Source organism: Doryrhamphus excisus, chromosome 19, assembly GCF_030265055.1.
Source record: "Doryrhamphus excisus isolate RoL2022-K1 chromosome 19, RoL_Dexc_1.0, whole genome shotgun sequence".
NCBI classification, from domain to species: domain Eukaryota; kingdom Metazoa; phylum Chordata; class Actinopteri; order Syngnathiformes; family Syngnathidae; genus Doryrhamphus; species Doryrhamphus excisus.
This window is the reverse complement of record NC_080484.1, coordinates 9,938,072-9,965,891: the sequence shown is the minus strand read 5'-3', so window position 1 is coordinate 9,965,891 and position 27,820 is coordinate 9,938,072. Positions and strand designations below refer to the sequence as shown.

The following is a 27,820-nucleotide window of genomic DNA, read 5'->3' as shown; positions in this document are numbered from 1 at the left end:
AACAGTATACCTTAGTTCAGGACTAAAAGCTGACTAATATTGATTATTGTACTGAGTAAAAACGGACAAAATATTGTACTGTACTATGCACTGACTAAATAAATACAGAATATATTAGTTGCTATGGACAGAAACTTTGCATAAACTATAATATATAAACTAAACATATAGTAAAATCTAAAATAATGTTATGAAAAACAATGTTCTATATTAAAAATTATAGTTTTTTTTTGTAGTTGCCACTTTTAGCTCAACTGTCATATTTGTTTTCCCATGTCACGTGTTTGGACTTACTATTATTCTATTGGTTAAAAAGTTTCCTGTTTTGTACATCCTCTCCCGTGATTGGGTACCGGAAAAGTCAGTCAACAAACCCGTCAGGCAGTCCAGTCCAGTCCACTTAACAGCAGCAGGTCGAAACACAACGGCGATGCTGTGGGGTCTTGTTTTATGGCTGCCGCCTCCCTGCGGATGATTTATTTTTAAAAAGCATTTGCCACATCGAGGAAAATATTTCGTACGTGCAGAGGCTGGGTAAAGGTAATAAGTATCACGATTTCGGCAGCGAATGTAACTAACACACAGCTGGTCACGCGGTTAACTTTTTAATGAAGTGTCGATGCGAAGAGCGGATTCGAACGACTCAGCGACGGCCAAAAAGGCCTGTAAGATTTTCTATTTTTGCTTATACGAAGAGCCGCGCGGATTTTCATGGAGCCGCTACTTTTCGACGGTGCAGCAAAGTGTAGTAGCACCTCCAGTAACGTCAGCTAATGCTAGCAGCTAGGTAAGCTAGGTAGGTGTTAGCCGCCAGCCCAGCGGCACAGTACAGTAGTTAGCCGCACACATCCGCACAACTTTGTCAATGCAATAGGATTCGCTGCACATTTAAACAAAAATCCATCTAAAAAGTCAACTACTGTGTTTTTATATGTGAGTGACTTGTTGGGTGCACTAAAGGGCTATGTCGAGTTGTGCTTTTGTGCTCGGCGTGACGAAGATTACTCCTAGAAAACGAAAATCCGTCCGTAAGATGTATCATCTGTAAACAGCCTAAACCCCCTCCACCGACGCGCAATGTCGGATCACGCCTAGTGAACAGTCCCAGTTTTGGCAGAAAACTGAGCTTCAAGTCGTGCAGGTTGCCCCACATATTTGTGCTGATGCGAACTAACCGAGGAGTTGTTCTTTTTTTCATCTGACGAGAAAGGGATACGGGTAAATTGTCCTCAGGCATATTTTTTTGTCGGCTCCTTGCATCAAAATGTCGGCCATCTCTGCATTCGAGAAAGTGGACGGATTTACGAGAAAGTCCGTTTGGAAGGCCCAGAAACAGAGAAAATCCCCGAGCTCGTCTCAATACAGGACTCCAATCGCCCCTGTGGAGCTTTCGTCCCTGCCCCAGCTAAAAGGTAAGAGGATGATGATGATGATGGGGTCTGGTTGCTTTAAATAGGCCATCAGGTTTGATTGACACTATCAACTCCTGAGGATTACACCTTGATGACTGCCTTCCACTGTTGAGTGTGTAAAAACTGGCATCACGTTTGCAGTGATTGAAGTTGGCAGGCCTTCTAAAAGAAGACCAAGACCGCCTGTTGAGTTTGGGTTTGTCCGTTTTAGCTCTGTGGTGTATTTCAGGAGCTCATCTTTACACCTACTATATCTGTGTGAGTGAAACCAGCAAGCCATCAGTGCTACAGACCAGCCACCTAAGGGTCCAACAAGCCAGCATCAAGTGAGAAGAGACAGTATGGGTCAGGCATGAAGTTGTGATGATGGTGATGCGCCTCAAATTAAAGTATGAAAAGGTACTTCTACATCCATGCACCCAAAGATCGAACAATTTTGAGGGGGAAACATGCCTCAAAGGAGAGACTCTTTTACAGCTCGGACTCCAAACAGCATAGGATGAAAAGAAATGTCTATATTTGTCACAATTCTATGTTAAACCTTGTATATTGTGAATTCTGCGGCTTCTCTGTATCATAGTCTTTAAAAAATATATGAATTAATCAATCATGCTGTTTCGTGGTTGAATATAGCCTATTATTCATCAAAAATATTCACATTGATGCAAAATATCTTTTTTATTGCCTAGATGAAGGATTTTCAGGCATAAAAATGTATAAATGAACTAAAATACATATATAATGCATTCAGAAGACACAATCTAAAACGCAGCTCTGAACTCCTGACATCACTTCCTGCTCACCCACCACTCAGCGCCCGTAGGAACATTTATAGCGACACACACAAGCACAAGTCTTATTTATGTTGAAAGTAGCACACATACTTTTATTATCTATACTATATTGGATAATATATGCATGTAGGTGGCTATAGGGGTGTTACTTCATGTATAGCGGGCTCTAATGTATCTCGGAGAGAATAACCAGATTTTCTATGCTCCAACGACGAAAATATTCCTTTTAGAAATGAGGAATCCCCGCGATTATCACGATCGAGTCTGGAACCAATTAACCACCAAAATGGACGAACGACTGTACGTCTGTCGCTCGCACACATACACATAAGTCTCGGAAGCGGCCAACAATTTGGAGTCATTGTGTGGTTATAATAGGCTCTACATTCAGTGATTGGTAGCTAAACTTTGCCAAATCGCTATCATAGGCTGCGTGCGTGATTGCAACATCGGGGCAGAAAGAGGTTGACCCCAATCCTGGTATTCTGTTCAACCCGTTAAAGTTCTGTACCTCATAGATTTTCTAGGTTGCCTGATATGTGTGTGTTGTCTCTCGTGAAAGAGAAACCTGTTTTTTTGCCCTTGAATGTCATCACCTCAAAGTCTCCTAATGCAGTATGACAAGTATGAGTTCTAATGATCCGGAGTTGTACCTTTTAATTACACGCTTTGCTACCTTGAGCCACTGGCATGCGCCTTCACAAACTGCAGTTGCTCACTTCTGCTGCTGTCCGTGTCCTCTTTTTCACAGCTGGACAAAATCGTGTTTGCAGACAAAACAAACAACTACAATAAAAACACAATCTCACCATAGCGGGTATTCCAGTTGGCCTCCGAGCTGTTTGTTTGTTGTTTGTTTCAAACGCAATGGTTGTGTCATATGTAGTCTCTCTGTAGACATCAGTGAAATTTGACAGAACTCTGTCTACTGTGTCAGTGACAGTGTCAAAGTCTACAGTGTGAATGGAGCATTTGTAAGAACAATTTGTTCTCAAAGTAGAATGCCTCTTCCCATAGGAAGTGGAACAAAAACAGCTGCAATTTTATGAGAATAAATCTTCTATGGTAATGGGGGGAAAAAATCCCAGTTTTATGAGGATAAACCCTTACTGCACAGGAAAATGTTATTTTAGTAGCGGAGTGCAGTTGAAATATTATAGAAATGTATTTTTTTAAAGTCATAATATTACGAAAATAAATTTTGAAAAATATTTTTTTAAAAAGGCAGCAAAATCCATACAAACGGAAAAGATGCTACATTTCATTTTCCAGTATGTGGCCCTCGGTGGGAAAAGTTTGGACACCTCTCCATGAGTGGAAGTCTCATGAGAATTGCATAAATCTTGTGTGGTTTACATCTTGTCGGAATATCATACCCAAATGGCAGGAGTTATTCAAATAAGGAAGGCAGGCAGGCCTTAACCGTGTTCCAACTGTTAGTGGATAAAAGAGTCGAGCTTGGTCTCACTTCTTTGCACCCTCTCTCACATTGTGATCAACAAAATATGTAAGCTCATTTTGTGTGTGTGTGTGTGTGTGTGTGTTTCCTGAGCATTTCCCCCTATTGTTAGAGGACTTAGTGAGTGATAAAAGCCAGGGTAAAAAAGAGCTTGTTGTCATTATGTCGCTGTAATGGCAGATGGAAGACTAAAATATTATGTGGCTGCTACAAGTTTGCATACTGTACATTCCGCTATGTATTGATTGACCTTCAGTGTTTGTGCTGCTATGAGTCATGTATTTATGACTGTGTCTCCACTGCTGCAGGTGTGGGATGTTGACATGTAACAAAAGACCTTTTTATATCACTTTATACAAAACGTCAACACACTGGGCTAAATAGCCACTAAGTGGCCTACTTTAGACACGTGCTACCCAGTTCCAAGTACTATTGTGCTGACTGTTTTAACCTTTACAGTGACAAGGACATTTCTTAAAACAGCATTTTGGTTCTTAATGATGGCAGCAGAAATGCTCCAACAACCCCTCCTGTGGATGGGAGTGCGTAAAGCTCCCGTTGTGTGATAAACGGCGAAAAGATGAGTCACTCAGAGACTATCATCATTGCCGTGGCAACCACAAGCCTTGGGAGCAGGCCAGGGAAATAGTTTATATTCTAAATACAGCCAACTTAATTTAGGGTTATATTTCTGTCCGTGGACTGTTTTTAGCCAAACTTTGATCAACTCTGTCTTACATTAGGCTGCGAGGTGATTAATAGCCTGAGAGCGTTGCTTGTAATGTAAACGATTTTGTTTGAATTGTGTGGATGTCCTGCATTGCCAGAGCTTTGTTGCTCTGCATCTTTGCATATGCATACCCGAGTGAGATGAGAACATTTGAAAATATTTTTACTCTGGTGGCCCATTGATTGGCAAGCGGCTGCCAAATATTTCCATCATGTCTGCCAGCAAATGATCAATCAATAAATGCTAAAAACCGACCACACTGCTCAGCAACAGTACTAATGTTCCATCATGTACTCTTTGCATAATCTTCATGGCTTTTGAGTGACTATTTTTGAACGGGATTGCTTCTTTAGCTGTGGCATGTTGTGGAAAGATGGTTCTGCATGAACTTTCAAGTTCGGTCCCTGTAGCCCAATAAAATTGTACTGTACTTAAATGTCAAGGACGAGGAACCCAGCTTTCCATCTTCTTTGTGGCTTACTTACATTCAGGCACTGGAGAGGAGAAATTGTGTGAACGTGTCTATCAGACCGTTTCAAATTAATATCTTCCCACTGGGAAAGTAATAAGGATGCATGTGCATGTTTAAGTGATGTAAATGTATAACTGCTCTGTGCCATTCTTGGCCAGTGTTCCTTTCATAGCTCAACAGTATAAAACCCCCAAATAGAATCAAACCGCTAAGGAGGTTTGATTCCTTTCCAAGTATTGCAAATTGTATTTTCACTGTATTGCACTGTCCATGATTGGATCATCCTCAGACACACGCAGCAGCTTCATCTGCCGTTAGTAATTGTGTTCTTATATGGCTTTGACTTAGAATTCACACCGGCATGCTTCCCATGCGTACACTAAACAAGTGAAGGCAAATCTTTTATCAACTCCAACATATGCCGACATCCCGTCCAACCTGCTTAGCCACTTGGCGATGTCCTGTCTGGTATCGTTGAGGTAGCGTTTTGCTTTCGGTCTGCTGTCACTCAAATTTTCACGATGCATCAGTCCTGTTCTCCACACGCCGAAGCCTGTGCGTCGCATTAGGGATTGGGTTAAGTAGCTGTAGATTCCTCATTATACCGGGTCAGGCAAAATGATCTGACACATTTGTAGGTTAAATAAAAGGCAAATAAAGTAAAGAAACAAAAAAGTGTTTTTTATTTTTGAAAGTACATATAATGCCATTTTTTTCATATATTGCTGTTTTGTTTTGTTTCTTCAAATGACTGGTGAGCATGGCGCTTTCATTATGGAAACGTTTATCAAAACAAACCAATCTGTAACTGCAACACAACGAGCGTTCCGTTTGCACTTCAATCTTGGTAGACATGATCCCGTACCATCAGTTCTGGCGGTGCGAGGTCGGCCGGTTGATTTTCATTTCAATGCAGATCCAGTAGCTCTGAAGTTGGTAACCCATAACCAGATGGTTTTTCAAGCTGGTAATGAATTGAGAAATGTAGTTCTTGGGGTTACTTAACAAATTCGCTTCTAAAGTATTTATGGTTTTTGCGATTGAATGACTTAAGTAAAGAGTTTGGCTTCTCAAAACAGTTGGCGTTCGAAAGAGTAATACATTCAAATGACAAAAATGCCTCCTGAAAAAAATCTGACCTCACAAAACGCTTGGCTTTAGTTTCTCTGTCTGGCACCTTTATAGAAATAGAAGTTAGAGTGCCATAGCTCCCCCCAAATAATGGTATGGGAAACATTGTATAGTATATAGAAGGGCCCAATAACAGCATCCCCGCCCCAAATGTTGTCATATCAGGTTGCCACTTGCTAAATTTGGTCATGTGTGACTTTGGCAGGACCTATTCTGTTTGGAGGTCACCGGACCAGCATACTTTCCCTTTTTGTTTTGGTTCTCTCCTTGCTCGACTAGTTCTGTGAAATGTTGATGGGTACTCACCATCGCAGGTATGGGCTTTTACATGGCGGCCTTAGGTTTCTGTTAGTATTATGTCATTGTGTTGTACATTGTCACCATGAACTGATGTCTCTTCCATCATGGTGGCTACTTTTATGGTGTCAAACGAGGTTTCTGTCGTCTGCTTGTCAATCGCAATTGAAAGGTGTTTGACGTTATTAAAAGTGGGTGTAAAGAGCAGTCTTAGCTGAAAGGTTATCCCCAAAATTTTTTACATGGCTCTGTGGTCTAACAACAGCCACAGTGCTGCAAACCAACCTTTTCATTTGAGTATTGAATATCTGTTTCCCATGGTGGTTGACCTCTGCTGTGTTGGGTTACTGAAACACAGGGATGCTAAAATGGAAAATTGTTGCATAACACAGCCACATACTGTCATGCAAGTATAGCAGTCTGTTAAAATAGTGACTGCACACTTAGAGCCCAGACTACCTCATTCATGTTTTATTTGACTGGTGACACAAGCGAAAAACCGCTGATTTAAAAAACAACAACAACAAAAACATTGATAAAAGGCCTTGTTGGGGGCATGGTGGTGTAACGTAGGCCAAGCCCTCTGTTGTCGTCTTCAGTGACATGGTCTTTTTGGGCTCCACCTACTGGGTTCTTTCCTTTCAATTTGTCAGAGTCAGAGGAGACCGAAGAATCCTCCAGTTTTCAGAGTCCGCTTAATGTTAGCTGTGAAGATGTTCAAGATCGTTGTGAGAGGTCAGGCATGACAGCAAATAATTGAGAACCACTGCTTTAAAGCAAAAAATGGATCATTGAGAAAACACACACACAGCCACACTAGCATGCTTTGCTAAACTAGGCTAACCCAGCTAGCTTCCATTTCTGATTCAGTGACACCTCTGTTGGTCGTAGACAAGTACTGCACACCATTTCTCAACCTTTCATGATTGATTGTTTAGATGCTGGTTATGTGCGTTCTCTTACTATCTTAACTCCCAATTTATGACCGGTGTTGTTTTCCTGTGAATACTTCAACCGGTCTTGACTTGCATATAAAAAAACATGCCGCGTCGTGAAAAGATTCTCCTCGACCAATTGCATCAATGGTAGCAGCTGTCATTAATGTCATTATAACTGCTTTGCTTCTTTATTATGTTCTGATATATAAACACTGTTTACTGCTTATATCTTCTGCTATATTTTGTCATTTGAATTGACATTTAAATGTAGTATGCCCATATAATATCATAGCAAATGTGTCTACCTGCTAGTTTAAGCAATATGAGGATGTGCAATGAAAATGCTTTGGAAATACCAGCGTCGTCTTGTGCAGCCTGCCAAACTTGCTCTGTTTTGCAAGTGCGTAAGTGTGACTACATCTCACTTGAGGTTCCAGACTTAAGCACCGACGTAGGCTGTATTAATTGGTATATTTTTGTCTTTTGTCATATGCTTCTTTGCTTTCCTGATACAGCTACGGAGCTCTAATGGAAATGTGTTCTTCCTTGAAACACCCTGAGGAATTGGTGCAGTAATGCATTGGTATCTTAAAGGTAAAAATAGCATCACATTGGAGGGGAAAAATACATTTCAGGATGTAGCTGAGCTGTATGAGGAGAGACAAAGGGAAAAAAAAATCTCACTTGAAAAGAGAAGGATTCCTTTCAAACACTTGCAGATTTGAAAGATGAGTGTGGTATGTATAATCCAAACAAAATTGTTGCCAGTGGTAATTGTTTGCAGCAAAACAGCCGGCTATATTTGTCACACCTCCTGCATAACCATAATATTTAATGGAATAATTATGCAGGGTACTTGAGGGAGGATAATCTGTCAAATCCACAAATAAAGAAGACTTGTTCTGACCTAAGGTTGTGAAGAGAATGCTACATTATATCGCTCATCTGGTACAATTCCCAGTGGCACTAATGTCCACATATACTTAACATGTACTATTCATTGTGATTTATTATAGACGTAAATATTTTAATGCCTCTCCAAAGTGATAAAACAAAGTCCTTGGTCCTGGTTATACGATTAACACAGAATAAAAGGCTTCATGCTAGCTCCATGTTTACTGGCTTACGGGTTCATGGCAAGGTGCAGTGAATGGTTTGACCCTTTCAGTTGCATAAGTGCTTTGTCAGCTGTCAGCACCGTCCGCTGATTTTTTTTTTTTTTTAAGCACCGCAGCTTTTGTGGTCTTGACATGTGGTGTGCTGCCTTTTTTTTGTTGCATCAATTAATATGGAACTTGCAGCCTCACAGTCAATGTAATGTTTGTCACAACTGTAAGGTTGCACAAAGTGTATGAACTCTAAGTGGGGCTACTCTCAGCGGGGTGCTGTCCCGTAGCCACAGTGATTACCTACGCCGTGCCCAAATACAACATCACCGTGCAGTGTGCCTGCCTGGATGGCTTCCAAATGCTGTTAATAGCTTGGCTGGGTTGGACAGCTTTAATAACAGTGGACCGTCTAATCCATAAAAGGCTTTACAGTCCAAGCCGAGAATGACTAGACTGCCTCTTTGTGGCTAAATGTTACATTTTTTGACACTATTGAGGCTTTGGGTTAGAACTTGCCCCAGGAAAAAAAATCAGTTATACAGTTGACAAATGCAAGGAAAATCCCAAATAATGTGCTTAAATACATTGTGGGTCAGTGGAGAACACCAGTCCACCGAAAGACTTTCCTTCAGTGGTTTGCTGTTTGCTGAAACCAAAATTCCCCTCTTTTCACCCCCTCTTTTCACTTGTGTGATTCCAGACGCTCCCTCCACTGAGCAGCAGGAACTTTTCACCCAGAAACTCCAGCAGTGCTGCGTGCTCTTTGACTTCCTGGACTCGGTGACCAACCTGAAGAGCAAGGAGATCAAGAGGGCCACGCTGAATGAGCTGGTGGACTATGTGTCCACCAACAGAGGAGTGCTCGTGGAGTCTGCGTACCCTGAGATCACCAACATGGTGGGTACCCCCTCCTACGTCCATTCCCATTACCTCATGACTGATGCCACCACCGCAGCACACACCACCAGCTGAGCAGCCATGGCATCTGTAAAGCTGATGTTTATGGTGGCATTTACGGAGAGCTATATGCAGCTATTAGCAAAAACTCTTAAACATTTCACCTAAAAAGACTAATAATGATATATTATTTAGTTTAAGCATCATCATTTATCCCCAATTTCTCTGCGGTTGAGTAAATAAATGCCCAGTATGCACATATGTATGTGAGCTTAAAGTAATGATGTAAATTCCTACTGTGTCTATAATAACATAGCAGTCTCTAGAACACCCCGTGCACTCAAGGGGATTAGAATATGGAGGCTGATCATGTGTCTAGACAAGTTGTGCCCTGTCAGCAGTGTATGGGGATATATTGTATGTAACCACAGCCCTTATCATGCTATGTCCAATAAATTAATTGCTATGTATTAGGGGGTGTCACGAGACTCTGTACACACATGAGACCATCTATGGGAACGAGACGAGGTTTTAACACTGCTTATAAGAAAAGTACAATGAAAAAATATGACAACTCCAGGAGAATACTTCTACAATCTACTAAATTAATTTCTACAATGTTACCCTCTTCTGCACTCTATGTTTATGCTTGTGGCCTCGCCTCCACCCACAAAGACAAAGAGACTCTATTACTGACAAAAGGGCTCACTCTGTTCATGGTGTTGTTCTATGGAACAAACGTGTCAAGGTGCTGAAACCAAACCCCCCACCTGCCTGTTTGTAGGCTAGAGACATGGAAATACATGCACATGGCAATGTGTTAAAGCAGGAAATATTGAGATAATTTTCATCTATTGTGTGATTGATTCATTAATTTTTTATCATCCCAGGCCTTGTGCCCTTGAGACATTTTTTCTGGTCACGTTTTAATCTCGCAAGATCTACTATATATGTGATTTATTGTCTGTTATTATCTGTTGAGTTGATGGTGCCATTCTGTTCCACAGATCAGCACTAACATATTCCGTACACTTGCGCCGAGTGACAACCCGGATTTTGACCCAGAAGAGGATGAACCCACTCTAGAAGCTTCATGGCCTCATATCCAGGTGAGGATCACATTCAGCATCCAGCATTTCTGATTTTGGTACTGCTGTGACTTACAATAGTAAATCATTTTTTCCTCACGTTTTTCAGCTTGTTTATGAGTTCCTACTGCGCTTTCTTGAAAATCCGGATTTCCAGCCCAGTATTGCAAAGCGCTACATCGATCAAAAGTTTGTACTCCAGGTTGGTGTCAGCAATTATGCATCAAGCATCATAAATAGGATTGTCATAAACACATCATCAACAGGTTATCACACTCTAGTATGATGCTCATAGTTAGTGAGATAGTGAGATGTGTCAGCCTAATATTCTCCTTACATGTGGCTACAGGAAGTCGTACCCTCTGCCCACTAATGTCAGAAAAAACTATCCATGATTCTAAATATTAAGAAACTACCTCTGTCCTGTTAGCCAGTGTCACCCGCTCCAGCACAGCAGCTCGCATGAATCAAATGGCCTGGAATGTTGGCTTGGCCGCATCAGAGGTGCCGGGACTGATTTTCCATGATGTGAGTGTGTCGCGGGGGAGCTTTAAATAGCTGCCTGTTGTTTTGCTCTTTAGGATGAGATGAGAGGGCTGCGGTTGAGTACAAATTGACAGTATGGAAGTTTGGGTGGCAACAGTGAAGTTGGGGGAGAGGAAAAGTATAGTAGTGAAAGTCCTCGTATGCAAAGCACTGTATATTTACTGCAGGGGTAACTCCACCTCCGCCTAAAACTCCCGCAATCAGGAGTCATTCAGGTCCCATGATTTGAATATTGACATTTCTAGCTTTTGCATTTCTCAAATCCCAATGAGCCACAGAGGAAGGACACAGTAGTGGAAAAACATGCATGATGACACTTTACTCTTTGCTGGATGTATGTGAGCTTAAATCAGCTGTCAGCCTTGTCACTGAAGTGCCGATGACATGCTAACAGGCAGTGCCATACCCCGGAGCGGGGGCTGAAATTTCCCCGCGAATGATGACTCATCATAGGTGGCAGCGATAGATGTGACATGGTCTCCAGTGCATTTGCTACGCATGACACAGACATACCTGTCATTTTTACGATAACACATTTGGTACCTGGTTCCCTCTTGAAGTTATGCAATGGCTTTGTCTGTCATAATGTTTTCAACTCAATCAGGAAACCTGACTTTTATGTACTGTCGTGACAGCTTTTGGAGCTGTTTGACAGTGAAGATCCAAGGGAGAGGGAATTCCTGAAGACCATCTTGCACCGGATATACGGAAAGTTCCTGGGTCTACGGGCCTTCATCCGGAAGCAGATTAACAACATCTTCTTGCGGTCAGTAATATATATACCTTGTTGTTACGACTACGAATTTTTACTGTCTTTTAGGGTGTCCTTGGGAGAATCCAAAAGAAAACCTAAGCTGCACCAAAGATGGCAACATTCTGATCTAGAAGCTAGTGCCGTACGGGGGGAAAAGAGGAAGTAATGATAACGTGATAAAGCAGCTGTCCATATAGACCACTGTGACAAATGACTGACTGGAAAAAGGGGCGCCAACCCTTCAGCCTCTTTGATGTGGCTCCCTTCGCAGAGAGCAATGTTTTTTTTTATCACCATTCAAAATGAATGTGAAAAGATCTGAGTGTGCACTGGCAGCACCCGCACACCAATATGTGCTTTCACTTATACGTCTCCAAATACCAGAAAAATCTCACAACGGTGTGAGGAAAAGTCCTTACATTTGCCGCTAGTCGCTTTTGAGAAAATAAGTCACCAAGAGGGCTTGGAAAGTCTCCAGATTGTAGCGAGAAAATCACCAGGTTGGCAACACTGGGCTGCACATGAGATGATAAGGAATGTTCACAGACATTAAAAAGTTGTCCATAAAACTTCTCTGAATTAGAAAAAATAAAATACTAGCCAGAAAATGAAAGAATTCAGCAGACGTAAAAAGTGTAAACAACACAGACGGGCAGATAAGTGAATTATATGGGACATGTCATTACAGCAGCGGGACAGAGGGCAAAGCAATAGCGCACATGCCGACCCCAGAAGACAAACTAAGCCTTCAGTGTCTGGTGGGGACGATCAGGTTCCTTGTGGTAGTCCATCCCGAATGAAGCTTCACTTGCTGCCCCCCCTAAGAGAGCTACTTAAGAAGGATGTTGCCCACTCCTACGGACATTAAAGTCAACGCTATCACAATCCCCAGTGCTGACATTTTATGATCACCTTTTGTTTTAATTGTACACAAATATGGGAACCACTCAAAAAGTCTTTAGAATTTTGTTGTCAATTTTATAACGCTAAGCTATTTAAAAAACATTTTTTTTGTTTTTACTGGAACAGGAGACAAAATAGCTCTTTTAATGGTAAAAGTTGCCGACCCCTGGACTACACATGCCTCATTTTAAAAACATTGTAGTAGTTGTGTCTCTTTAATGCTCACATAAAACAATAGATGCTCTGGTCTGTGTTTCCTGTCGCTTTTGAAACGCAAACAATTGCAAAGATGTCTGCATCAGGAATTCCCGACGGCTTGTTTCATTCTTTACAGCTCCTGTTGCTGCGTGACAATGGGATTTAGATGATTGAAACGGGGGTTGGGGGGGCCCTTGATGTCTTTTCCAACAGGCAAGGGTGGCAAAATGGGTGCACCCACTTTGACCATCTGCCTCTCAGGATAAAAATAGCGCCACAGTTGTCAGGCACTGTGTACATACCAAACGTGCGTGGATGGAAGGACACAGGTTACTGAACAGATGAGGTGAATGATTTATTTGACGATCGTTAGGGTTGTCCACATACTGTAGGTCCTTTAAACAGCAAGTGACTTCTATTCATTTAAAGTAAAGTTTTAACGTCTGCATTTCTAGGTTCATCTATGAGACTGAACATTTCAACGGAGTGGCTGAACTACTAGAAATTCTGGGAAGGTGAGTAGCGAAACCTCGGTTTTCCAATGTCATAGTTTTCGTTCTATTCAGCTTTCCATACAGGAAGACCCTGCCCAGTGGCACTACCATTGTCTCTCGAGACAGAAGCATGCCTACACTTCTATGTATGCAATGTATTTTTTGTTAACATATACACTGTCTGAAACATGAACTGGATTTACATTATTTAGTATTAGAAAATGAATTTGGTTTTTGGTGGACCGAACGAAAACCGAGGTCCCACTTTGCATGCACGGCATGCTACATTTACATAGTTTAGCTTTTTTGACTTGCAAGTCAAAGTCGAATGTAACATCTGAGTGCACTTATTGTCATTGTATCATTTCTCTCTTCATTTTTAATACTTGACATTCCCATGGGCACAACAACCGTGGTAAACTGTGCTTCCTGTCTGCAGCATCATCAATGGCTTTGCACTGCCTTTGAAGGCGGAGCACAAACAGTTTCTGATGAAGGTGCTCATCCCGTTACACACAGCGAAGGGACTGGCCCTCTTTCACGCACAGGTGGGAATGTTTCTCCATACATGTCAATGCCCCTTTTCCGACATGACTTACTCATAACTGCACTCGTTCAGCGTCTACTACCCCATCTAGTGGTGATGTGTGTTGTCAATCATTCATTATCTTAAATCAAGCTTTGTATGCATGTGTATTTTCCCAGCTGGCGTACTGTGTGGTCCAGTTCCTGGAAAAGGATCCCACGCTCACTGAACCGGTACTTTTCTAAAAAACATGTTTCCTCCCACTTCACACACTAAGCTTATGCCCCTAAAATTAGTTTACGCTGCTGAGAAAGCTGTCGTGGGTGCAACAAACCACCATTTAAGAACCATTATTCATCTGAGAGGAATCCCTTGTGAGTTTTCTATTTTCTATCTTTAGGTGATCCGAGGCTTGCTGAAATTTTGGCCCAAGACGTGCAGCCAGAAAGAGGTGTCACATCTATTAAAACCAAATGAATGTTCACACATTATAGCACCCTGGTTCTAATGTGTCCTAATCTTGTGTTCTTGTGTGCTAACAGGTGATGTTCCTGGGTGAGATTGAGGAGATTTTGGATGTCATTGAGCCTACACAGTTCAAGAAAATCCAGGAACCGTTGTTCAAGCAGATCTCCAAATGTGTGGCTAATCCCCACTTTCAGGTAGAATGCATTAGAGGTGTCAGAGCACCCGCGTGGTTCTTGGCATTTAGTTCTTTTTGATTCCCAGTTGACTGCCACACATGCATGTGCCCTCACAGGTAGCGGAGCGAGCGCTCTACTTCTGGAATAACGAGTACATTCTCAGCCTCATCGAGGAGAACATCGACAAGATCCTCCCCATCATGTTTGGTAGCCTCTACCGAATGTCCAAAGAGCACTGGAATCAGTACGTATATTACATAGAGGGTAGAGTAACTTCTAAGGTCAGACCACGCCAGCTGACCGGCAGGTTGGGGTGTGTAGAAGCATAGAAATAACTACATATATTCCTCTGGGGTGCTTTTGTCTTGTTACGCTTGTGTTTACATGTACACAATAGACAATGGTGGCTTGAGGTTTGACACAACAATAATATAACATTAAACACCACATATTTACTCTATTCATTCATTTTCTACCGCTTATCCTCATGAGGGTCGCGAGGGTGCTGGGGCCTATCCCAGCTGTCTTCGGGCGAAAGGCGGCCGGGTGGTTAGCACGCAGGCCTCACAGTTAGGGCACCCAAATTCAATTCCACCCTCGGCCATCTCTGCGTGGAGTTTGCATGTTCTCCCCGGCTGGCGACCAGTCCAGGGTGTACCCCGCCTCTCACCCGAAGACAGCTGGCATAGGTTCCAGAACCCCAGTGTGAGGATCAGCAGTAGAAAATGAATGAATGAATGAATGTCAAAAAAAAAAAAATCTTAGGTCTAGAGATTTCCCTGTCCACACGGGAACGTTTCTGAGATTTTTTTTTTTTTTTAAATTGGCAACTCCAAATTGAATGTGAGTGTGAATGGTTGTTTGTCTATATGTGCCCTGTGATTGGCTGGCGACCAGTCCAGGGTGTACCCCGCCTATTGCCCGAAGACAGCTGGGATTAGCTCCAGCACACTCCGTGACCCTAGTGAGGATGAGCGGCATACAAGATGGATGGGTGCAGTTGAAAACCTGAAAATGTTTTGTTGCTTTTCTTCCTGTCACTCACACACACGCTGGCAGCACAAAGACCCGCTCCGATAAAAGTACAGATATAAACAATAGTGACGCTAATGTTAAGATAATGGTGCGCAATTGGACGTAGTGACTACCGTGTTAACTACATCTTTTTGTGCTTTAAATCCCCCTGTCCACGCTCAGGACCATTGTCTCTCTGGTCTACAATGTGCTGAAGACACTGATGGAGATGAACTGTAGTCTGTTTGACGGGTTGACCTCCTCCTATAAATCAGACCGGCAACGGTGAGTTACACTTAAACAGCAAGTTGTATGGACGCCATCCCGTTGAACAAGGCGGATTAAATGTTCTTTCCAGGGAGAAGAAGAAGGAGCAAGAGCGCGACGAGCTGTGGAGGAAGCTGGAAGAGTTGAGGCTCGTCAACACCACGCTTGAACAGAACAACAGCCACAAGCTCCTTGGTGTCCAGAACAACAACAAGAATAGCAATAACAACAACCAGGACAAGGCCGCTGACCAAGATTACGGTGACCACTGAGAACCGGAGAGCGACCCACGTGCCAAAAACAAACTGCACTCTCGCTTTTTTTTTTTGGTTGGCGCCGTCTCTGCGACTGTCAGAGGATGAACAAAGATGGGAGACAAGCTACACCTCACTTTATAAAACGTTTTTGAGTGACTTCAAACGCCTCACGGAAAACAAGGTTTGACGTTAGTGCGCAGCCGCAGCAGTATGTTGTTGCTTTGTCTGCTCTTGTCGTATTCAATGTACATGTTTTGTGGTTTGAGAAAATAATGACATGAATTCAGCCTTTCAGGTTGTTTCTGCGACAAGCTGAATAGCGCAAACCAAGATGTCTATTTTGTATTCTGTGTCGTCGCTGCCAAGTGCGGTAAGTGCATTCTGGGAGTAGTTGAGGCAGACGGGACCAGACTTCACTCTTGAAACATTGAAACATGCACAAATGTACAGAACAGAGATGGACGGAACAATCGGCATCGATGTTCCAATCTGATATGCGTGTAAGACTGTCCAGTGGGGGTGTTTGGAGTTCAATCATCTTCACATTTAGTTTTACATTTCAGGTATTTGATTTTTCCAATCTTTGTGCCTCCATGTGAGTGGCGCAGCAGCTTTTATTACAAGCATTTACACTGAAGAATTGACACAGGGCTTTTCAATTGTTGGCGGGGGACACCGTGACGCTGCTGTCGTCTTTCAGTGGATGATAGCTGGTAGCTCAGCATGAAGCCTGGAAACGAACACAAAATCAACACCGCTACACAAAAAAATGGTCATTTTGTTGAACTTGTACTTCAGGGCTGTCACAATAGCTCTCGTTCAGAAAAAAAAAACTACACCTGGGATGAGAAGTAATAGCACAATAAATGAAAACAAACTTGATAATTTTGCCCTTTCAGTATATTGCCATGTGCATGCGTGTCTGGTGTCCTCGTTTCTCTCGCCTCCAAAAAAAAAGCAGTGAGAGAGATCACTCTGTGCATTTTGTTCCATAGAACAACAGCATAAATGGAGTGAGCCCTTATTGTCAGTCATACAGTTTTTGTCTCAACGGGTGGAAGGCGGCGCTGGTAGTATACACAGACTGCAGAAGAGTGTAACGTAGAAGAAATTAAATGAGTAGATTGCAATATATTGTCACATATTTTTTCATTGTACTTTTCTTTAAAATGTTAAAATCTCATCTCGTTCTCGTAGGCTCTCATGTGCCGTCTTCTTTACTGTTTTGTGACCCCCCTGTTGTAGATGAGACCGGGAACACACTACGGCACGTGTGTCAGACTCGTGACTCGGCTTGCACTGCAATTTCATACAGCCCAAGGAACTGAAAATAGCATTGAGTTGCTAACAGCGATCTGCGTAATTAAGCAATTCCTCCAATATAAAGTACTGCTCTGGAATTTTAATTTTAAAAGTAGAAACAATATTGTTTTCATTCATTATCTACCGCTTATCCTCACTAGGGTCGCGGGGGTTCTGGAACCTATCCCAGCTGTCTTTGGGCGAGAGGCCGCGTACACCCTGGACTGGTCACCAGCCAATCACAGGGTATAGACAAACAACCATTCACACTCACATTCATACTTATGGACAATTTGGAGCCACCCATTAACCTAGCATGTTTTTGGAATGTGGGAGGAAACCGGAGTACCCAGAGAAAACCCACACATTCACGGAGAGAACATGCAAACTCCACACAGAGATGGCCGAGGGTGGAATTGAACTCCGGTGCCCTAACTGTGAGGCCTGCATACTAACCACTCTTCTGTCATACAGCCTACAATATAGCACCATATTCACAAGCATTCTTAAGGGTGCCAGATTGAGACCGAAATAATTTGACGCAACTTTAACGGTCTGTACAAAATAAGCTCTTAAGAGTCATAAAACAGTCAAGTCATCACTTTAACAACAGCAACGCACAGCTGTTCATGTGTGTGGGAGATAATGTCCAGTTCGGCCCCCTGTGTGATTGAGTATAACACCCCACAACACATTTGTAAGACAAATGATTGTAGGATGTAGGATGGCATGTAACAAAAAAAGGGGGGAACAAACACACATCTGCATCATTGGATGATGTCCGCAAACAAACACTGCTTGAGGGCAAAGTTCATCCAATCTTAGGTTTTCAACCCGTGTTCTTGGCATATTCATATGCCAATCCCCTAAACTCCTTTGGTCAAAGTCCCTAGTAAAGTTTTGACTTCTTTAAGGAGGTATTGCACCATTCAAACACAGCAAGCTTTTTGGCTTAACCCATTGCTTTATTCCTTAAGACATGTATCACATGTATTTTCTTGAGATAACCAGCAAGTACCAAGCAATGTCGTGAAATTGCCACAGTCTTTTTTTTTTGTCGTATTTTGATTGGACATCAGGAAATGATATTTTGACTCCAGTGGTTGCCGATACTTCGAACATCCCAAAAAATTCACTAAAAACATGTAAAAATCAAAATGTGACAGCTTCCACAATGGTGCTCATTCCAATATGGTGGCAGCGCCATCCTCCCCGCACACACATCATACCCTGTTTCCAGCCTTCATGCCAAAAACACTCCACAGCATGTATGGGATGTATTTTTCCATCACGTCTAACGCCAGTGAGGGAAGCAGAGTATTTTTTTTAACTTAAAATTATTTCTGTAAAAAAAAAAGGAAACAAAAACAAAACATACAGTACTATATTTTTCCAAAGTGAATATTTTTTTGTTGTTGTTGAGTTCATTTTGCAAATGGGCTAAAGATGGGATGCCAGGTATGGGTTTGATTGTACAATATATTTGTGGAGTGGTCGCACATGTAAGCTAGACGTCACCACTCTTATTATTATTATTTAAAGGGGACCTGTATGACGTTGTCGGTTTAAATGTGTTGACGTACAGTAACATACAGGTCGTCGCTGGGATGCGATACGTTTATATTCCGCTGTCATGTTATCAAGTGTAGGGATGCTGCCCACTGGCTTCCTTTTTAAGATGCTCTACTAAACCTGAAAGGGTCAATTCATTGATATACGTATATATTCTATATTAAGAGCTTATTCTTCATCTTTCTTCTTCACGGTAGTGCTGTAATTGTGCAGGAACAGGTCAAAAAGACTTTATTTTCCGGAGGTGTATTATGAAGTAGCGAAATAAGAAAATAAAGGTCATAAAATCCTACCTGTTCCTGTTCACACTCTTTACCTCCAGTCTTAATAACCTCAGATAGTTTTCATCGGGAAGCATTCATCTGCTACTCATCCTGATAGGAATGTTGTATTCTTTTTTAGTTCCGCTTTCTCTGATGCCTTTCTGTCAGTACAGCATTCCAACGTCTGTGTTGTGTTTTCTTTGGACGAGGGGTGGGAAGCTGTTTTGTAATCGCAGATAGATTTTACCAAGGTTTCTTCATCAAATAAAGTCTATTCTATCTTTCTACTTCAAGCATCAACTTCTGGTCTCTCTTCCAACAGATGTAGTATGCCATGAAGGCCAGAAGATGGCATCAGGATGTTTGCTTTTGCTTTGGAGGAATTTCTCTGTAATATGTACAACTTACCTGAATGCCAAAGTGGGCAGGCCCGATAAGCAGAGTTTTATTTTGAGAGCCCCCACCATATTTGGCCTCCATGAAAAACATTTTAAAAGTCACAACATTGGCCTTATAATGTAGCAGCTGGAGCATTACACCACCAGGTGAATCCTGACCGTTTACTTTCTGCTTGGGCTGTCAATCATTGCAATGATATTTTTTCTCTCTTCTTCCTCAAGATGATTTGGCTCTATGGCTTATGGCTGTGATGGACACCCCCCCTCTGAACAAATTGGGGCTCTCCTCAGCTTCTACAGTATGTGCTGCCATGTCAATATAATCTGCAGAGGGCCTTCAGAATCAGTTTTGCTGGCCGGGGTTCACAAACTCATAATATTAACTTTACTGCAAGACCGGAGTCTTGTACGGTTCCAAACTTCAAAGTAAAAATGCAGAAACATTATTTTCCAAAAAAACATGACTTTATTCTCATAAGGTCACAACTTTATTTAGTAACTTTCCGACTTTATTCTCATAATAGAATTTGTTTTTCTCGTAAATGTGAGACTTTATTCTTGTACTGTTTTTTTTATCAGCACTTTAAAGCAACTTTCCGACTTTATTCTCATATGACTTTTTTTCAGAAATGTAAGACGTCATTCTTGTAAATTTATAAATATTTTTTCTCGTAAATTTATGACTTTTTTTGTTGAACATTTGCTACTTTATTCATATGAAAGCATTACTCTTTTTCTTGTATTATTCCAACCTTTTTCCGCATAAATGTGTGACTTTATCCTTCTATATTTATGACTTTATTCTTGTAAAATTATACTTTTTTCTGTCATTTTTTCTCTTTTTTATCACTAACTTTTTTTTTCACAACTATATTCTCATAATATGACAGAATTTTTACTGGTAAATATATGACTTATTTCTTGTAAATGTATTACTTTTTTCCCGCATACATTTACAACTTTATTGTTGTCCGACATTTTCTCAAATTTTTAAAGCAACTTTCCGACTTTATTCTCATAACATGACTTTTTTATTTACTTTTTTTAATGACTTAATTCCTGCAAATTTACAAATATTTTCTCACGTAAATGTATGACTTTTTTTCTTGAATATTTGCTACTTTAATCTTGTAAATTCATGACTTTATTCTCGTAATGTTATGACTTTTCTCGTAAATTTACACAATTTTAATGTGACTTTTTCCACATAATTATGACTTCATTCTTGTGAATTTCTGACTTTATTCTCATAAATGTACGACTTATCTTTATGAATGTGACCTTTTTCTTCCTCAAAAAATGTGTGACTTTTTTTCTCATAATAATGCTTTTTCTCATAAATTTCTGACCTTATTCCCATAATATTACAACTTTTTTTCTCGTAAATGTACTACTTTATTCTCATAAATGTACACCTTTACTCTCAAAATCTGAGATTACTTTTATTTCCAATGTCTCTCGAATCCTTGGTCGTAAACCCAGCTCAGGTTCCCCTTGATGGAAAACTGGAATATGAATACCATTCTGGCAATATCAGCATCTAAATTGTGACTGGTGTGGATGTATTGGTAAATGTATTATTTAAATGGATTTCCCCTGGCAGGTTATTTGCTCAGACTTACCGTTACCATAGGTTACCATGGTGACAGGTCCTCCACTTTTCTAGAAAAGCGCATGCATGCACTATGGAGTGTGTGGTTCTGGCGTTTACTTTCAGTGACGGAGAAGACTCAAGGGACTTGGTAGAGATGCTCCTGAACTGCACGTCAGACAACCGGACCAGCTCTTTGTTCACCTCCAAACTGAGCGCCGCTGCAGACATATGTGTGGGCCTGGCCATCCTCTCCATGGGTACGTGTGGCATGGTTTTGCTTGTTTTTGCATGCGCAACAGCTTCATACCAAAGGCAATGTAATGTAATGCAGACAACTTAAACTACAGTGTGAGACACCTATTCCACAATGGAATAGGAAAGGTGGAAAAAAAAATACAATTTTCTATGCTCAGTTAATTGTGTTTTTTCCTCTGCTGTTGTATATTGATCCCCATACAGACTTTTTTCTATTATCTCTACTATATACTACTAACATTTATTTTGTTTTATATTAATTCCTTTAATAACATTCATTAAAAAAATAAAAAAGTGCCAAATTTGATGAAAGTCATTACAAAAAATACATAAAAAATATAGTATTTTCTCGTCAAAATTGTATTGAAACCTTTAAAGATTTTTGGTGCCAAACTATTACTATTTCTTATTATTATAAATATTATTTATAAGAAATCCCGACCACTAAGAATGATTATTTATATTCCATTCATCCCCCTTTTATTGAAAAATACATATTACAACAATACATACAGATAATAGTTTATTAATGATGCACATATGTAAAAGATCAATAAATAGATAAATAATTTTAAGCTACATTTCTCTATTTTTCTAATTATTATGACATGATTATTATTATTATGGCCAGTTTTTGTTGTCATTACATCTGGCTCCTTGCAGCCTTGAGAAGAGGTAGGTTAATTTCTCCTGCTATCTTGTCTGTTTATTTCTTTCGCTCTGTTTTGTTTACACCCATGGTGTACTTTTTAAGTGAACTTTTTCATACTCCACATTCTCTCAAAGTGTTTCTCAAGGTTTCTATATTTTCACATATTTTCTGTGCAGTTTGTAGAGCTGCTTTTTGCTCCTGTGTTGCTATACCCTGGGCGGGTGTACAGTATACCGTATTTGAGGCAAACGGTGGTCACAGCAGACACCCCCAATTAGGTTAAACGCGTTTTTGGAGAGGCCTTTTATTGTGGCCACCCAAAATAATAATAAAAATGTATAATAATATTATAAAATACTAATCACGCCGTCTCATCAGCATCATGATTTTTTTTTTATATTTCAACATTTCTTTTTCTGAGAATGTTATGACTTTCTGACTTTATTCTCGTAATATTACTTTTTTTCTCATAAATGTAAGACTTCATTCTTTAAAATATCTTTAAAAATATTTTTTATTCATTCATTCATTTTCTGCCGCTTATCCTCACGAGGGTCGCAGGGGGTGCTGGAGCCTATCCCAGCTGTCTTCGGGCGAGAGGCGGGGCACACCCTGGACTGGTCGCCAGCCAATCACAGGGCACATATAGACAAACAACCATTCACACTCACATTCATACCTATGGACAATTTGGAGATATTTTTTATAATTTTTTCTTGTAAAATTGCTACTTTATTCTGGTAAATTCATGACTTTATTCTCGTAATGTTAGGACTTTTCTCGTAAATGTATAACTTTTTTTCTTATATTATTACCATCTTATTTCCACATAAATGTGTGACTTTATTCTTGAAAAATTCTGAATATTTTCTTGTAAATGGGTGACTTTATTCTTTTAAATTTATGGCTTTTTTCTTGTACATTTATGACTTTGTTCTCGTAATGTTGGGACTTGTAAATTTACAACTTTTTTTCTCATATTATTACCACTTTTTCCCACATAAATGTGTGACTTTATTCTTGTAAATTTACAGCTTTTTTTTCTTGTAAATGTATGACTTTATTCTTGTGAAATCAAGACTTTTCTTACAAATGTATGACTCTTTTTCTTGTAAATTTGTTCCTTAATTCTTGTAAATTTACAACTTTTAACTTTAATTTTTTATCTTTAGTTTCTCAAAATGTTTAGAAAATAACATCTTTTTTCTTTATTTATTTTAGGTTATTTGTATTTTTTGACTGGTCATGAGTCACTAATCATCAGTAATTGTGTTCCCAGTTGTGCTGTCAGTTCTCGGCAATGGCGTCGTCCTGCTGATCTGTTACCGCCGCCGCAAGAAGATGGCGAGCACCGAGCTCCTCTGCGTCAACCTGGCCGTGGTGGACTTCCTATGCTGCATCTGCTTCTACCCGCTCTCCATTTTGTCATCCTTCCGACACGCGTGGCTGGGAGAAAACTTCACCTGTGTTTACTATGGCCTGGGATGCTTCATCTTCGGCCTGTGCGGCATGTTCACCATCGCCGCCATAAGCATCTTCCGCTACCTGAAGACGTGCTACAGCTTGGTTTATGGTAGGTAAATACTTGACACGTGACTGTGAATTATATTGGTTGTACTTCGGAAGACAAGTTGGCGTACATGTAATATTTTGTCATGTTTTTTTTTTAACCAATCTTGCCCAAATTTTACACACGGGTGCTTGTCAGTGCAGGAAACGTGTGTGCCAGCTAAGGTATGAAGTTACGGTGGGTGTTTTGTAGTGTGTGAAATTTCAAGTCAACACAGTTTTGTGGGGTTTGATAACACATCCAAGTGGGGTATTAGTCAGGAAAATAATGGCACAGGATGTGCAGGAGGGGTGCATGTTTTGACACATTTTCACCCTTCTGTGTGCAGCAGGTCAGGAGTAGAAGACATGCACCATGGGGCAGGGGTGTCATTGTTTGCGTTTTCTCATCAGTGTACTACTTTTAATCACTTCGGGACTACTGTCGGGGTCACCAGTGTAGTACCGAAGTACTGGAGTCTAAGGCGGAGTGTTGAATTTGGGAGAAAACTTCATTTTTCTTGCAAACATTAACTTCCACTCCTTGCTACGTAAAGACATGAAAGCCCCGCCTCTCAACCACAACAGGAAGCGGAAAACCCCCGTCCCTAGCGCCCACCCCTCCGGGTGGCAACACCTCACCTATCGATAGTTCCGGGGTGAATTATGTCCCGGTAAAATACCACTACAACTTATAAAATTACTTCATTCATTCATTTACTACCGCTTATGCCCACAAGGGTCGCAGGGGGGCTGGAGTCTATCCCAGCTGTCTTCGGGTGAGAGGCGGGGTACACCCTGGACTGGTCGCCAGCCAATCACAGGGCACATATAGACAAACAACCATTCACACTCACATTCATACCTATGGACAATTTGGAGTCGCCAATTAACCTAGCATGTTTTTGGAATGTGGTAGGAAAACCGACGCATCCACAGGGAAAATATGCAAACTCCACACAGAGATGGCCGAGGGTCCGCCGTGCAGCCTATGAAATTACTTATAATTTAAAATTTATTTGCTTTTTTTTAAAATTTTGTTAAAAAAAGAAACAGCTGCTGGCAACCAACCATCCCTGGGCCACACTTTGGACACCTCTGCCTTAGCGTTTTTCTCTTTAAAGCACATTTTAAAGAACTACTGCCCTATTCTTGTCAGTGCGCACGCTCCTGATTGCAGGAACTTGCACTTTCTACCTTGCAGCTGTGTGGCTGGAAGGCACCAACATCCGGCTGCTGTGTTGCGGCATCTGGCTGGTGGCCACAGTGTGGTCCAGCTTCCCTCTTTTCGGCTGGGGCGAGTACGTCCCCGAACCCTACGGACTGTCCTGCACCATCGCCTGGCGCGGTTATCACACCTCCGCTAAGGACGCCTTCTACGTCATCTGCTCCTTCATCTGCTTCACGCTGCTGCCCGTCCTCCTCATCGTGGTGTCCCAGTGTCAGATCATCTACAAGGTGTCCCGCTTTTCGTACTCTCTGTCGGCACGAGGCATTCAGAACAACCTGCGGCATGCTGAGAAACGACTCTCCATGGTCAGCTTTGTTTACCGTCTTTGGCAGATATACTGTTATGTGAGGGGAGTACTGTACTCACTTTTATGGGGATACTGTAGCAAGGAAAATACTTGATGAGTAGCCCACATACTATTTCTAGGGTCTCACGGTGGTGGGAATAGCTGAATTTCACCTCAATTTGGGGGCTTTATTTGTCACTTTGGGACACTGAAAGCAGCATTGAACGTTCCCTCACACTTTGTGTAGAAAGATGAGGATACTAACTGTGAATGTAGTGATGTGGAACTGTCATGTAGGTGGGTGCATCTTCAAAGAAAGCGATAAAAAATTTGGTTTCAGCTAGAGGTCACAAGCAGATAGACGGACATTCTAAGAATTCATAGTTCTGTTTATCAGTGCAAGTCTTGCATGTGCTGAACCAGTGAAACAGCCCGAGACCATCACACTGCCACCACAATGTTTTACTGTTGGTGTGATGTTCTTTTACTATTAGGCTAGATGTAATGGGACACAGGCCTTTTGTATTTATAGTTCAACTTTTGTATTTTCCCAAACATCTTATGCTAAGAGTCCACTGGGTCGGTGCCAGTTCTCGCCAAAGTTTATGTGATTGGCGCCGATTGCTTGATGCAAGTGGACGCAATGAAGATTTTAAACATTTAGAAATTTTCTTGCCGCCAAACTCAATTTGTTTGCCGCCGTTAAGGGCCACCACAAACCAGTTGTCGCCACAACAAATTGCATTGGCGCGAACTGGCACCAACTGGCACCGCCCCAGTGGACTCTTAGCATTGGGATCATCAAAATGTTTCAAAATTGAGACAAACCTTAAGGTTCCTTTTGTTCAGGAGTGGTTTTTGCCCAGTGTCAGTGGAGCCATGAACACTGACCTTAACTGAGACAAGTGAGGCCTGTAGTTTTTGGATGTTGTTGTGGGGTCTTTTGTGACCTCTTAGTTGAGTCGTCACTGCAATCTTGATGTCATGTTTTTGATGTCATGATGTCGTGTTTTTGCCATTTGTGGATAACGGCTCTCACTGTGGTTTGCTGGAGTCCAAAAGCTTTAGAAATGGCTTTATATTATGGCTTTTCTAACTGATAGCACTCAATTAATCGCCGCTATGATTTATCAAGGGGAACAGTCACTTTTTCCACACGGGGCCATGTAGGTTTGTATTTTCTCCATTAAATATTTGAATTTGATAAACATTTAACATACAAAAATGAATACTGCATACTGTGACATATGTATTATAAAACTACTGCTATTCTGCTTGGTCTATGAAGTGTTTTGACATTTTCGAGTTTTCTTTCTCAGGAAAAAAGGGTTTGAGTTGAAGAAGGGAACACAGTTTGTACATGGTGCAGTATATGGTGCAACAGTAGTAATTCTAATAATATGGGCTGCTGTGCTTTGCTTGTAGGCCAGTGATAAGAATAATGATAAGAATAATAATGTGGATGACTGCCTTCATTCATTTCAACATTCTCTTTTCATGAGAATAAAAAGAAAGAAGCAAAAGGAACGACGTTCCCTTGTATGATCATATACTGTAACCATGTCTTATTTGTCTTCTCCAGATGTTTTTCTGCATCAGTCTCGGTTATGTCGTTGCCTGGGCGCCATACGCTATTGTGTCCTTCCTTTTCATATTCCACAAGGAGAACCAGTACATGGCTCCAGAGGGCTTCGTGTTCCCTGCCCTCTTCGCCAAAAGTTCCCACATCTACAACCCCTTCATTTACTTCTACTTCAACAAGACTTTCCAGCGGGAGCTCCAGTCCCTGCTCATGTCTTTCTTCCCCAAGATGGGAGGAAATCGGGTCGGGGTCCACATAGCCCCTGACCCCATCCATATCCAGCTCCAGGACAGAAGCAATGTGGGGAAGCGGTCTGCTTTATCGCACGATCACATGCACAGCAAGGGTAGGGTCAAATGCAGCAAAGGTACCAACGGTACCCCCACCCATGGTAGACTGGTGCCCAATTGTTGGGTGTCCTCACCAAAGAATGTCCCCATCATCTTGGAAAATAAACCTGTCAGTGACTCTTTGTCTGCTTATACGGACTCGATTTAGAGCCATCTATAAAATCATAGAAAATATGTATAAATGACATTTTAAACAATAGAAAAAGTAAAATAACAACACCTGTTTATCATCGGTCATCATTTCAACAGACCCCCACTTGACATGAAGTCAAACTACATTCATGCAACCCTCCAAGAACGAAGGCTATGTACTAATTACGCATTTTCCATATTCACTGTGGATGCATGTTTTGAATAAATCTTGTAATTGAATGTGAACAATAACCCATAGACACATTAGAGATAACGCATCGTTTGAATAGCTGTATTGATTGCATATACAGGATGACTGAATGTTCCCTCTAATTGCACATTGTTGTGACCGGACTCCTTGGTTATGATGTTGTGCTTGTATCATTCTGTACAGGGTATGACAAGTTCATTATCTAGCTATAGTCACTTCCAGTTGACATTTCCATCTAGTCTGGATACACTGTACATATTCACTTGTATTAATATAGTTGATAAATTTATGCTTCCACATTCAACATACTGGTGCAGTCAGTCTGTTCTTAGTTATGTGAACTGAGCGTGTATAATGAATTTCAATTATGGTCATAAAATAAACTTTTGGGGTTTAATGTAAAGATCCATGCAATGCTCATTTTAACATGCTAACACATAGCATGATTGTGCTAAGTGTTCATATAAGTTTCAAAACATGTTAGCATGTTAGCTTTTCTAGCTTGCTAACATTA

The 27,820-nt window shown here is 41.1% G+C and overlaps 2 protein-coding genes across 2 annotated transcripts; both read left to right on the top strand.

Moving 5' to 3' along the window:
* Nucleotides 1–361: 361 nt before the first annotated feature.
* ppp2r5a (protein phosphatase 2, regulatory subunit B', alpha isoform) lies at nt 362–19,354 on the top strand. The gene is made up of 13 exons (XM_058057150.1): nt 362–1,412; nt 9,043–9,239; nt 10,247–10,348; nt 10,437–10,529; nt 11,509–11,639; nt 13,184–13,243; nt 13,662–13,770; nt 13,928–13,981; nt 14,149–14,199; nt 14,291–14,410; nt 14,509–14,636; nt 15,590–15,691; nt 15,765–19,354. Exons 1-13 carry the CDS (start codon nt 1,265–1,267, stop codon nt 15,943–15,945), a joined length of 1,476 nt encoding a protein of 491 aa, XP_057913133.1. The 5' UTR covers nt 362–1,264; the 3' UTR covers nt 15,946–19,354.
* A 1,425-nt stretch (nt 19,355–20,779) lies between these two features.
* opn8c (opsin 8, group member c) lies at nt 20,780–27,623 on the top strand. The gene is made up of 4 exons (XM_058057114.1): nt 20,780–21,316; nt 23,246–23,539; nt 24,719–25,050; nt 26,614–27,623. Exons 1-4 carry the CDS (start codon nt 21,151–21,153, stop codon nt 27,109–27,111), a joined length of 1,290 nt encoding a protein of 429 aa, XP_057913097.1. The 5' UTR covers nt 20,780–21,150; the 3' UTR covers nt 27,112–27,623.
* Nucleotides 27,624–27,820: the final 197 nt, after the last annotated feature.

Excerpts from the sequence above, each read along its gene's own strand:
- ppp2r5a (XM_058057150.1), top strand. The coding sequence starts at position 1,265 with ATGTCGGCCATCTCTGCATTCGAGAAAGTGGACGGATTTACGAGAAAG. Across the intron at positions 10,530-11,508 it reads ATCAAAAGTTTGTACTCCAG|CTTTTGGAGCTGTTTGACAG; the intron begins GTTGGTGTCAGC and ends CTGTCGTGACAG. Across the intron at positions 11,640-13,183 it reads ATTAACAACATCTTCTTGCG|GTTCATCTATGAGACTGAAC; the intron begins GTCAGTAATATA and ends CTGCATTTCTAG.
- opn8c (XM_058057114.1), top strand. The coding sequence starts at position 21,151 with ATGGAGTGTGTGGTTCTGGCGTTTACTTTCAGTGACGGAGAAGACTCA. Across the intron at positions 21,317-23,245 it reads CCTGGCCATCCTCTCCATGG|TTGTGCTGTCAGTTCTCGGC; the intron begins GTACGTGTGGCA and ends TTGTGTTCCCAG. Across the intron at positions 23,540-24,718 it reads GTGCTACAGCTTGGTTTATG|CTGTGTGGCTGGAAGGCACC; the intron begins GTAGGTAAATAC and ends TCTACCTTGCAG.